The sequence below is a fragment of the Carlito syrichta genome, unplaced genomic scaffold, assembly GCF_000164805.1.
Source record: "Carlito syrichta isolate Samal-C Ts95f unplaced genomic scaffold, Tarsius_syrichta-2.0.1 Scaffold315939, whole genome shotgun sequence".
Lineage (NCBI taxonomy): Eukaryota > Metazoa > Chordata > Mammalia > Primates > Tarsiidae > Carlito > Carlito syrichta.
Window position 1 is genome coordinate 138431 of NW_007260035.1, and position 14197 is coordinate 152627.

Sequence of the window (14197 nt, forward strand, 5' to 3'; positions counted from 1 at the left end):
ATTCTTGGACCTCAGCCCTGGAAGATCGATTGAATGGTTATGTTCATGCAGGCTGAGCAACCTTGGAGAGCTAGGAAGCTGCAGATCAAGTATGGATGATGGCAAGTAGACTAATCTGGGTGTCCTGAAGTGTAAGAAAGAGAATTTGGGGAATTGAGGCCATAAATACTAATTTAGAACCATAGAGGGCCTTTAATTTGATGAGGGACCATTTAAGGATTCTAATCAGAACAGTGTTTTTCAGATTTGATTTTTAAAATATTAGTTCTACTTCAGATTAGAGATGAATAGAGAGAGGCAAGATGTTTATTAGGAGGCTGTTATTATGTTTACTAATGTGATTTCTTGAGTCTAAGGTGAACTACTACAGTTAGAATGAAGTGGAGAAAGGTGCTGACAGAGACACTTTGGTGTTGGTGTTTTGATTGGCTGTTACACGGTGTAATGTAGTAGATAAAGGATAAGAAGTCAAATCAATATTTGAGTCTCATTCTTGGACATAATGATTGCATTGTTCAAAGAGATAGAGAATGCCAATGAGAAACCATCCTTTGAAACAGAGAACTGATTATTAATCCCATGGCATTCAGGAGCTAGATGCGATTTGGTTGTAAACAATTATGAAAAACTTACTTTCTAGTAAATTAAATGATCTGTGGACAATAGTGGTGTCTTAAGCTAAATAGATAGAAGAATGAAAAGGTGGGTGGAAATATGAAGGTCTAGTGCACTTTGATGAATGCCTAGAAGTTTATTTCTATGAATTTAAATGTTTCTGTTTATCACCTGTCTGAATAAATGGATGAAAGAACTGAGAAACTACACAAAAGCAAGAAAAACAGGAGTAGTGAAAGTTCAGTAACATGTAAGAGTGGGAAAAAAGATTATGTTTCAATGAATAAGTGGATTGCTTTGAAAGAGAGCAAAATAGTAGTGATCCGAAAGAAGAGTTTTGTTTTGTGTTTCAAATAAAGTGATTGATATCCACAGATTGATTAAGAAAAGAGTTCATAGCTTTAAATGTGAGAAAGAGCATGGTGGTAATAGACAAAGGTGGAAAGGAGAGCAAAGGCACCTGTCATGCCAGCCAGATAAACTGAGACAACAGATTATTCCAGAAATCTTGGTAACAATGAGAGGTAAGGATGAGTGATTTAGTGTACAACATTAATTAATGCCATAAAGTGAGGTTCTGTGTAATATATAAAAGTCTTACAATGTTAGGCAGAGACTATACATAAAACTCTTTTTTGTCTTCTTTATAGCATAGTGACTCTAGAATCTAAGCAGGAGTCCCAACATGGGAGGTAAACCCCACAACAGCTCAGGGTTGCCTCCCTTCATCTTGACAGGACTCCCAGGGTTGGAGACTACCCAGCACTGGCTATTTTTGCTCCTTGGTGTCCTCTACATTGTCTCCATTGTGGGAAATGCTCTCATTCTTTTCATTATCAAGGAAGAACGGAGCTTACACCAACCTATGTATTACTTCCTGTCCCTGCTGTCAGTTAATGACTTAGGTGTGTCTTTCTCCACACTGCCCACGGTACTGACCACGTTTTGCTTTCACTTAAAGAAGATCAGTTTTGATTCTTGCATGGCCCAAATGTTCTTTATTCATCTCTTTTCCTTCATGGAGTCTGGGATCCTGCTGGTCATGAGCTTTGATCGGTATGTGGCTATCTGTAACCCGCTGCGCTATGCCACAGTGCTCACTGATGCCTGTGTGGCGCTTATGGGAATGTCTGTTATTCTCCGCAGTTTCTGCATGGTTTTACCACTGCCTTTCCTTCTGAAAAGATTACCCTTCTGCAAGGACAACATACTCTCCCATGCCTACTGCCTGCATCCAGATCTGATCCGCCTGCCCTGTGGTGACGTCACAATCAATAATATCTTCGGTCTATTCATTGTCATCTCTACCTTTGGCCTGGATTCTACATTCATTCTCCTCTCCTATGTGCTCATACTCCGCTCTGTACTTGCCATCGCCTCCCAGGAGGAACGTTTAAAGACACTCAACACGTGTGTTTCACACATGTGTGCTGTGCTCATCTTCTATGTGCCCATGGTTAGTGTATCCATGGCTGCTCGCTATGGGAGGCATGCGCCACAGTATATACACACGCTCATGTCTTTTATCTATCTCTTTGTGCCTCCGATGCTCAATCCTGTCATCTATTCCATTAAAACCAAAGAGATTCGTCGGAGGCTTTGCAAAATACTACTGGGAACCAAGTTTTGAGCAGGAGACATGTTGAAAAGCCAAGATTCAGAAGATGTTTATTTTTACTCCAACAATTTGATTTTTCAAGACTTGCTTAGATAAGGTGTTTTTAATATCCCTTTAGCATATTAAAAGGTGATATCTGGCATATAACCTACCAATAGAATTCCCTTCAACAGATGTTGTTGGATGGCAGCCTGGCACAATGGTTAAGTCTCAAACCAACAGGTTTTGCCAAGGTAAACTGGGTCATAATTTAGTAAAAAATAATGGTTCAATTTCTTTCTTTTAAAATCCAAAAATAAGCTGGGCTCGGTGGCTCAGCCTGTAATCCCGTGCTTTGGGAGGCTGAGGTGAGTGGATTGCCTGAGCCTGCGGGTTCGAGACCCGCCTGGGTAACGTGGCGAGACCTCATCTCTACAATAAAAATAAAAAATCAGCCGGGCATGGTAGCGTGTGCCTGTAGTTTCAGCTACTTGGAAGGCTGAGGCGGAAGGATCGCCGGAGCCCAGCAGGCGAGGCTGCGGTGGCTGGGAGCGGCCACTGCACTCCAGTCTGGGCGACAGAGTGAGACTCTAACTCAAAAATAATAAAAATCCAAAAATATGCATAATCAATTCCTTATTTTGTTACATGTTGCTATTATCCTTGTTTAAAGTGAATCATCCCGAAGGAAATTACTTACTACCATGGATACGCTGCCATAATGGAAAAGGGATGTTTTTCCCAAATAGTATGTAAAGGAGATATATAAAATCATACACATACATACACATAAACATCATAGCTATGCATGACAATATGTATTTCATATAACACACACTGTCCACCTAGTGTTTAAAATTAGATACAAGTAATTGCATATAAATTATATTGTGATTTAACTTTAAATAATATTAAATTTTGTTAAAGTTTGTATTGCTATATATATTGTATATATCTTGTTTTGAAAACAATTTAAACTATTAAATTGTGTATAATACAATTGAATTGTGTGCATATTTAAATACAATTTAAAAATAATAAAATAGGAAGGCTATGTAGTAAAACATGAAATACAATGATATATTCTGTGTAAATTCATAGCTTTATAAGATTGGGGGGTATTTTTTATGATTAACAAAAAAAAAGTTAAGGTACAAATCTTTCAATTTAAATTATATGTTAATTTATTATAAGTTATAAATCATGTAATTAAATTATTCAATTTAGATTATACAGTATAAAACAATGAAATAGTTTATAAAAATAATTTATATTAGGTAAACTGAAAGAATTAAATTAATGTGAATTAAAAAGTGAAAATAATCTAGTAACTGATTCATTAACAAGTTCTTAGAATAGACCACTCTCTTGGAAAATGTAATTAAATGAAAAAATACAACTTAGATACAATATATATTACTAGATCAATATTTTAAACAGTAGAATATTCTATAAGTAATTTTAAATCTTGATTGAATTGGCATTTTGGGGGGAAAGTACAAAATGCAAATGATGAGGTTAGTAATAGTTGAGAAACAAATTGCAAGTTATCAAACAATTATACTTCCACATTCATCTAAAACAGTAGTACAAGAACCTTTTTCTCATTTTTTCCCCAAATTACGGGAAACATTATTTTTCTTATATAGTTCTTAAATTGTACAAAAAGCTGCAAAGCTATGCAAAAGGGCAAATATAGTGTTTACAAATTATACAGAAAAAAATTATATCAGTAAAAAAATTGTAAAGTTAAATGCACTAATAAAAATATGTGTAAATACTAAAAGTTGTTAAAAACAATTAAACTTAGACAAAATGTCATATTTATCTTTCTATATATTTTCTAGTATTAAAATAATTACTCATTTTTCAGGAATTCCTCAAATATTTCACTACATTAATGAGCAAAATAATAACTATGTAAATAATAGACTTCAGAAAAGGTGAAATGAAACAACAACAAAAATTCTACATAAAAATAAAGCAATTTAGTCCTGTATATTTTCTTAACTTGTTGAATATACTTTTTGATTAAAAGAAAAGGAAAAATGTAAAAAAAACAACCATTACTGTTTATCATTTTTTAAAGGACTCTGACAAATGCAGAGAAACTTTCTTTTTTAGGTTAGAAAATAAAGTTTATTTAAAAAGTAAATTAGAGAGAGAGAGAGGAGATTCACCTCCTCAAGGTAGGGGAGTGGTCCACTCTTGCCTCTGTGAAAGGTGAATAATAAACTTTACTTCTTTCTACTTTCAAAAAAAAAAAGACAGGGGAGGGGGTCAAAGCTAGAAAACATGGCAACGGACATAGCTCAAAGAGCACATGGACGCACCAGAATCTAGTAAGGCAATGGCAAATAGCTGCTTGTGGTTGAATCCTTTTTTTTGAGTTGGAGTCTCACTCTGTTGCCCAGACTGGAGTGCAGTGGCCGCCCCCGGCCACCGCAGCCTCGACCTGCTGGGCTCTGGCGATCCTTCCGTCTCAGCCTTCCAAGTAGCTGGAACTACAGGCGAACGCTACCATGCCCGGCTAATTTTTTGATTTATTGTAGAGATGAGGTCTTGCCAAGTTGCCCAGGCGGGTCTCGAACCCGCGGGCTCAGGCAATTCACTCACCTCAGCCTCCCAAAGGCGTGGGATTACAGGCTGAACCACCGAGCCCGGCTGTTGAATCCTTTTAATCCTTCTCTTTGATGGGGGATGGTCATTAAGGTGACTGGGTAATAGCCTGCTCCACATCATCATGAAGGGGCAGGTAAGTGCAAGCATTGATGTCCACTGGTGATGGACAGCAGGCAGATAAGCAGATGGGTGGGTTAGTCACATGATTGCCATGGTGGGGTCTGTCTGTTTCATGTAGGTCACTAAGGACTCATTACGTTAACCTGGGTCCTATGGATGCAAGTAAATACTTGAAACAGAAAAGCTAATTAGTAACAAGCTGGGGATAGAGAAACTTTTAACAGAAATGAGCTGTTTTGACTTACTCCTTTATCTATAATTGAACACTAAATCCTTAAATCCTGACAACTGTCATAGCAAGATTTTGACTTAGCAGCTCTCTGCTTCTACATTACCATGATTGCTACCTTATCCTGGGCCTTCATTACCTCTCACTTCATATCACATTTTCTTCTAATCTGATCCCATTGTTTACCTTTTTTTTTTTTCTCTAAAGGTTTCTTATATATAGCTCAAGGATTGAGTCCAAAACCTTGAACATATCTCTTAATAATATAATCACTGTAAGTGCCCATCTTTCTTGTCTTATTATCCTTAATTACTTTTCCCATCCCCAAATAATTTGCTCTTGCTATACTGAACCACAAGTGGTTCCTGGACAAACAGGCTGCTTCATGCCTCTGTATTTTTATTCTAGTAGCCTCTATTTGCCCATGTTCATATGCCCAGAAACTGCACATCATTCTAATTATTCATCAAAATCACATTTATTAGATAGATGCCATAGGCCAGACACTGACTCATCTTTTGGGTTCTCTACTCTATGAAGCATTTATGGACACTTGTTTACTACTTATCCTCTGCCTGTTGGCTGCCCCTGCCTTCAACAATGACAAAACAAGTGTTCTGTTATTTTTATGCTTCTAACATTTTGTGTAGTATTATATCACAGCATCTAGTTACTATTCTGTCCTTTTCTGTTTATTACATATTGCTTTCTGTTTGAATCATAAGCCTCTTGAAAGAATGGATTGTATTGTTAATATTAAAAAGTGTGAACTTTGTGAAAGTTATGGTCTTGGAAAAATCTCAACATCTCTAAGACTCAATTTACTCACTTGTAACATTGACTTTAAAAAAGATTGCTGAGTTTTTAAATAAAATATAAAAATAATGTATGCAAAATGGATAGTATGCTAGTTGGCATATAATAGTACTTGATAATGGAAAACTCTTATGGTAACCAGATTTTTGTACTCAGAGCTTAGCATTATAACACATCTATAGAAAATTTCATTAAATTCTTTTAGATTGCATAAATAAATGAATGTGAACTTATTTTCATTAACAAATCAAATCATCTAACTTGTAGATACAAAGTAAATGTTTAAATGGAAAATTACTAAAAATTGAGATGATATGCCAAATATAACAAAACTATTAATTTTCAAAATATTGGAAAATATTTTAATTAACAAATAATTCAACTTTTAAATTAAAAAAATTATTTTTTCACGCACATTTTAATACTAAATGTTATAGAAAAAAATTTTAAAAATATTATTGATAGATTTAAAAATAAGATTGAATGAATGGAAACAAAGTATGTGCCTAAATAGAAAAATTAAACAAATATTATAAAGGCACCAATTCTTCCTAATTAAAATTACTTACTTCTGAATATTTTTAGTAACACAACAAAATAAATTTAAAGCTAACTTACAAGTCTTATACAAGCAAGATTGTCTTCTTTCAACATAGTGATCTATTACAGAAACAAAGAATTGAATACCACATGTTCTCACTCCTAAGTGGGACCTGAACATTAATCCCAATAGCACAAGGTGGGGGTAGGGGGGTGAAGCGGGACTGGTAACAACACAAAAGGTACCTGGTTTTAAACCGGGGGAAATGAAGACCCGTTGGAGGCCCAAACTTCACCTGCACATAGATTACTTATGTACCTAATTATGATTTGTTCCCCATATCTTTATAATAAAATAAAGAAAAATGTTCCAAAAAAATGAGAAAATGGAAACAGAAATATAGTAGACCTCCAAAGTGTTAAAATGTGAAGGAACAAACAAAAAAAGCTATACTAGTTAAAATAGAAGATATGTTGCTAAAATGGGTTTCTAATATAGGATCACTGAGAAGAATGTATAAACCATTGTAAAGAAATTTCTAAAAATAAGATACATATTATCAAAAATCATTATAGATTCTGACTTTTTGAATAAAATACATATCATATTATTATTAAACAATTGCTCTTTTGTCTAGAAAAAGTATTCGGAAGTAGTAGCAGAAATTTGATTAGTAGTCCCTGATTAGATTTGGGAAGATGTATTTTCTACTTATCTATTATATATATACATTATATTTGCAATAAGAAGAGACAGCCAAAAAGAGAGACAGAGGAGGGAAAAGGAGGAGGGAGAAAGAGAAAGAGAAAGAAAGAGTGAGAGAGGAAGAGAGAGGAATGCAGGCAACCAAGTAATGTTGGAACAGAGCTCCAAGGAGGTGAGCCACAAAGGGAAAGATCTGAGTGTTGGTGCCCTGCTTAATAGACCCCACTGAGTGCTTTCCAAGTGCACTGCTTTTCTTGTCTCAAGGGACAAGTGTTTCCTTTTGCTAGCAAAGTCATTCCCTTCCAGTCGTGACTATGAGTTGCAGAGGGCCCACCATCAGTACCTATGAGGCCCTGATTCTAGGCCCCAAGAGACTCAGCCCTCCTGACACTCAGAGAGTTTGCAGTATATCGGGAATATATTATACTTTACCCAAATTCCTCTTCATCAGAAGTCTTGCTCACCAGAATATTTCATGTGTAGTTGGAGGAGAATATCAGATGATTAATCTGAAACAAAGTAACAGAACATTTGATAATAGGGTAGGGTAGACCTGATATCAGTACTGCTAATCTCATCTGATCTCTTCATCTGTCTGGACTGACTAGTCATTTAAAATCTCTGATGCTCATTTTAACAGGTGCAAAGTAATACTAACAATTAAATTTCTTTTTTTGGACTAATTTATTGAGTAAATTAGTATGTAATTTTGTACATAATTGGTATACAAAAAGCTTGCATATTTAGTATATACAGCTTGATGGGTTTGGGAATAAGTATACAGCCATGAAGCCATCACCAAAATCTATGCCATAAACATATCCATCATCACCTGTAAAAGTTACCTTCCATCTTTCTTCTTTCTTTATTTTTGGTGATAAAAACACTTAATATTTACCTTCTCTACATGTTTTTAAGTATACAATACAGTATAGCTAACTACAGGCTCTATGTATGTTGTACAGTACATCTCTAGGACTTACTCATTTTGTATAACTGAAACTATGCACCCTTTGACCAGCACCTGCTTTTTTTTTAGATTAGAAAATATAGTTTATTTAGAAAATAGATTAGAGAGAGAGAGGAGATTCACCTCCCCAAGGTAAGGGAGGAGGCCAAAGCAAAGAAAACATGGCAGCCGTAGCTCAGAGAATACATGACCTGGCTAGTGCTTAACAAAACAATAGCTAGAAAGTAAATTTGAGAGAGAGAGATTGGAGATTCACCTCCCCAAAGTAGGGGAGGGGGCCAAAGCTAAGAAACATGGTGGCCATAGCTCATATTTCATGCAGTAGGTGATCAATAAGTGGTAACTATTTTTTGTATTCTGTATTTGTTGTAATCAGGTTAAATCAGTTAAATCTTAAATGTCTGGAAATCATCTTTTATAAAGATGCCATTTTTATTTCCCTCTTCTGATCTCTTGTGACTAATATACTAACTAATTCTAAGAAGACAGACCTATTTTTTTCATTTCCAGGTAATGGGAGATAATTTCCCCTGCATAGACTTTTCCCATTCTCATATACACATTTACACATACACATATACGACTAATGAACACAAACATGGACACTACAAGCAGACACTAACAAAAGCCTTTAGAGGCACTAAATACTGAACAATTCTGGTATTGTTCTACATAGCTTTTAAAACAATTTTTAAAATTAAACTTTAAATAGGTCTAAAGAAGATTAATAAAGTTCTAGTTTTTCATTAGGAAGACTTTTATGTTTAAATAAATCCTATATTGTATATATGCGTAAATGTATCTATGTACACACCATATATAATGAACTTGAATGCTTGACTTTTCTGACGCTCTGAATGTATATGCTTACTCAGTTTATTGAATAATCAAGTATTGATTTTAGGCATGATGAAATATATTCATAAGGATTTCTCTAACAATTAAATGAGCTAACCTTTATCAAAGAACCTAGCAGAGTCACAGACATTTAGTTGCTGCTCAGTAATTATCAGCTGTTCTCTCTTTTTTCCCAGTCATGATATTAAGAGATAGCATGAACACTGGGAATAATTTGGGTCTGCATCAAGATAATTATGTCTAAGTTCTAACTCTGTAAATAATTTCTCTGTGCACATTACTAAGCTTCTTACCCCTTACAATCTCAAATTATTCATTACAAAAGTTTGGATGTGAAATAAGATGACCCAAAAACACTTTTAGTTTTAAGACTTAGTGTTTTAAAAATCAGCCTGCCCTCAGATGCCCCAGATCTCTGAGAGCCAAGTGGCATTTCTAACTTCTATTCATGTTCTTTTATGGCAGATGAGAAATTGGCAAGTTTAAAACAAGTAAATTTCTGGCCAGACCAGAATTATTTGCTGACTCTAAATAATTAGTGGTTATGCTATTTTACTTTTTGAAATTAATTTGAGTTGCAGCATGGTTAGTGAAAAAAGCCCTAATCTCAAAATCAGTGAGAATCAGTGGGTCTGCTATTCAATTTAGCTCTTTTGTTGACTTGTTGAATGGGATCTTTCTGGGTCTCAGCTCCTTTATAAAAAGAAGAGCTGGATATGTTGATCACTCAAGTGCAACCCAGTCTTCACTCTTAATTTCTTTAAAACCTCTAAAGGGAAAAAATGACAGACCCTGAGGATCCACCCACTCAAGACTTTTCATATTTCCTGCCTACCTACCTCTTGGAGCCCTTGGACTTAACAGACCCAGGGGACTCTTAAGATGCAGCTTTATAGAGCTCAGTGCAGGGAGTAGGTAATGGCTGGCAGTGGGGCTGTGTGCAGTGTGTGAAGTGCTTGGTGTTTCTGTTTTCAGTGGACACATCACCTACTTATTTTCTTCCATTCACCAGAGCTACCTGAACAGGTAAGTGGGCACCTTAGCTCTTACCCCACAGAGCCCCGTGGGAACCCCATTCATAGCTTCAAATTCCTATATTGACTAAGATATCAGGAAGAAGGACTGTCTATGATTTATGTTTAGAGATTTTATTTTCTCTGCACTCCATTTCTGTCCCCACACACATATTCCCCATGTATAGACACGGTACCTGAAGTCCCACTGTCCTGGACTCATTCTTACAGCTTTTCTCTAGGGTTCCTAGCATGCGTCAACCTGGCTCAGAAGGACATCTTCTGAAGTACTTGTTTGGTGTGGTTAACCCATACTCCAAGATTCTCGTTAGACAATGAATACAATACTGAGACAAAAGAAAAGAGCCTTTGATTGGGAAACTGAAAATGAAAAGACAGATTGTAGACATAGCCAGGGACCCTCAGTCCCTAAATATTTCTCTTTACCATGACTGTTTTTGTTGTCACTTACTCAGTACATGCCTTGTACCAAGAACTTGAATATGCACTTTCTATGTCTTACTCTGTATACCTGTTTCTATTCTATAGATATAAAAATAAGATATAAAAAAGTTAACTAACTTCACAGATAGTATGTGGCAAAGCTGAGATTAAACTCGGTTATTAGATGTTAGGGGACTTATTTTACTTATCCGAATTACTTTCTTCTTAAAAATGTAGCTCATAATACCATCTTTGTAAGATAGTTTATCTAATTAATCGAGTATTTTTTTAATTAACTCTGAGTCCTGATCCAGGGGTCTATTGCCCAGTCACTTGCCTAATCACTGAGGATAATATGAGGAGAAACACAGACAATTTTGGAAACTTATAATTTATTGGAGGAGAAAGATACTAATAAAACAACCAAACACATATAATAATGTGCTATAATCTAAAGTGCGCCTGTCAGGCATCGTGGCTTATGTTTATAATCCCAGTACTTTGGGAGGCCAAGGCGGGAAGATCACTTGAGTCTAGGAGTTTGGGACTAGTTTGGGCAACATAGTGAGACCTCAAAAAATAAAAAAATTAGCTGGACGTGATGGCACATCTGTAGTCTTGGATGCTTGAGAGACTAAAGTGGTGGGACCACCTGAGTCCAGGAAGTGGAGACTGAGGTAAACTGAGATCATGCTACGTATTCCAGCCTGTGAGACCCAAACTAAAAAAGAGTTGTGATAAGAAGAGCCACAAAGAAAAATATGTTTGGGGATACATAGGAGAGACAACCATGAACAGAGAAATAATGAACAGTTAGAATAATTGAAAAATGACAAATTCCTAGGTAGTGTTGCTGCTTCTGTATGTCATGGTAAGAATTTGAATTTTTTTTTTTTGAGTTGGAATCTCATTCTGTCACCCAGGCTGGAGTGCAGTGGCACACTCACGGCCAACCCAGTGTCGACTTGCTGGGCTCCTGCGATCCTTCCACCTCAGCCTCCCAAGTAGCTGGAACCTACAGGGATGTGCTACTGTGCCCTGCTAATTTTTGATTTATTGTAGAAATGAGGTCTCATCAAGTTGCACAGGTTGGTCTCGAACCTGTGGGCTCAGGCAATCCTCTCGCCTCAGCCTCCCAAAGTGCTGGGATAACAGGCTGAGCCACTGAGCCCAGCCAGAAAAATTTTTAGTAGAAGCATAACATTATTTTATTTCATTATATTATGAACAAATAATCTAGCTGCTTTGTGGAGGATGGATTAGGGAAAGGCATGACACTAAGCCAGGTGTCCAATCAGGAAGGTTCTGAAGGCATCCTGGCTAAAGATGCTGAGGGATGTGTTACAGTTGGAAATGAGATGGGGAGTGATTTAGCATATATTGGAAAGGTGACAATAGATTAATAAGATTGTGACTGGGATAAGGTGAGATATGTCAAGGATGCCTCCTAGATTGCGTGTGTGTGTGTGTGTGTGTGTGTGTGTGTGTGTGTGTGTGTGTGTGTGTATGTCTGTGTGTACGCTTTACATGAGCACAGGAATAGATGGTGATGGATTTAATGAGATGATGGCTATTGAAGAGCATCAAGCATGGTGATCCACAAAAGATTCAACTTTGCATTACATTATGCTTGAGATGCCATTGAGTTCTTACAATTGATTGTCAAGCAAGGAATTGAGAGTGTGAATCTATAGCAAGAAAGGAAGCCTGGGTAGGAGACTTAAATTTGGAATCATTAAAGTATAGAAGAGAGGCAAGGGGTAAATTATGAGTAGAAAATAATTTTGAGAATATCATTTGTGAAAGGGAGCAGAGAAATGGGAGATTACTATAAGAATATGAGGGGGTAGTAAAGAAATTTGCTGTTATTGTTTGTTTGTTTCCGATGACAGTAACTCCTGAAATTGATCCTTCAGATCGAAAAAAATTGTAAGACACGTCTGAATACTGACAAGAGTGATCTAAACTCCTGATTCTAAAACTTAGCAGCCTGTTAAAATTTCCTGGATGTTCAAACAAATGCTGAGACCTACCTGAAGAGAGTCAAATTTTGTTGGTACAGGTTTGGTCTGAGCAAATACGTTTTCTTTCTTTTTTTTCCCTCTTTTTAGTCTTTTCCTTTTTTCTTCTTTTTTCTTTTTTTTTAATTAATCGATATTTTTTATTATGGTTTTGTGGGGTACAGTTAAGGGTTAGGTGTACAATTACATTTCATTTAGGCACCCTGTTGATAAGAGGTGTTTTCCCATCCCCAGACAGATATTTGCTACTGTTAATCCCATCCCCTTCTCCCCCATAGTTTCCCAGTACCGTCAGTCATTTTCTTATAGTATTACATTGGATGTTCAAGGTCCATTATATGAATGAGAACATGTGATACTCGGCTCCTTGTTGCTGTGAGAGGTCACTCAGTATTATAGACTCTAGTTCCATCCAGGTTGCTGCGAAATTCATGATTTTGTTCTTTTTTATGGATGCGTAGTATTCCATCGTGTATATGTACCACATTTTTTTAATCCAGTCCTCTTTTGATGGGCAGCATGGTAGTTTCCAGGTTCTTGCTATTGTGAACAATGCTGACATAAACATATGTGTGCAGGTATCTTTTTTATAGAGTGATTTGAGTTCTTCAGGGTATATTTCGCAAGATCATATGGAAGGTCGATTTTTAGAGCTTTTAGGAATCGCCACACTGCTTTCCACAGAGGTTGTACTAGTTTACACTCCCACCAACAGTGTAGAAGTGTTCCCTTTTCACCACACCCTCTCCAGCAGCTGTTATTTTTTGAGTTGTTGATAATTGCCATTCTGACTAGAGTTGGGTGGTATCTCAGTGTGGTTTTGATTTGCATCTCCCTGATGATTAGTGAGGTTGAGCATTTCTTCATGTGTTTGTTGTCTGCTCGGATGTCTTCTTTTGTGAAGTGTCTGTTCATATCTTTTGCCCATTTTATAATGGGGTTGTTTGTTTTCTTCTTTTCAGTACATTTCAGTTCCTTGTAGATCCAGGATGTTAAGCCTTTGTCAGACCTAGAGTTGGCAAATACTTTTTCCCAGTCTGTAGGCTGTCTCTCTGCTCTCTTGATGGTTTCTTTGGCTTTGCAGAAGCTTGTCAGTTTAATAAGGTCCCACTTGTCTATCTTCTCTCTTAAGTCCTGTGGGTTTCGGGTTTTGTACAGGAATTGGATGCCAGTTCCAATTTCCATGAGGGTATTTCCTTCCTTTTCTAAGATTCTTATGGTTTGAGGTTTTACATTTAGGTCTCTGATTCATTTGGAGTTAACCTTTGTGCATGGGGATAGATAGGGGTCCTGTTTCAATCTTCTGCATGTGGTCAGCCAGTTTTCCCAGCACCATTTACTGAATAGGTTCTCCTCTCCCCAGTGGTAGGTGGGGGGGGCTTTGTCGAAGATGAGTTGGTTGAGAAATTGAGGTTTTGCTTCTGGAATCTCAATTCTGTTCCATTGATCTATATGCCTGTTCCTGTACCAATACCAAGCTGTTTTGATGATTGTAGCTTTATAGTAAAGTTTGAAGTCTGGTATTGTGATACCACCTGCTTTGTTTTTTTTTTTTTTTTTTTTTTTTTGCTGAGGATTGTTCTGGCTATTCATGGATGTTTGTGTTTCCATATGAATTCCTGTGTTGTTTTTTCTAGGTCTAAGAA

The 14197-nt window shown here is 36.5% G+C and overlaps 1 protein-coding gene across 1 annotated transcript; it reads left to right on the plus strand.

Moving 5' to 3' along the window:
* The first annotated feature begins 1300 nt into the window (after positions 1-1300).
* On the plus strand, positions 1301-2245 carry LOC103276136 (olfactory receptor 51I2-like). Its single transcript, XM_008073542.1, has one exon. The coding sequence runs from the start codon at positions 1301-1303 to the stop codon at positions 2243-2245; it is 945 nt and encodes a 314-aa protein (XP_008071733.1).
* Positions 2246-14197: the final 11952 nt, after the last annotated feature.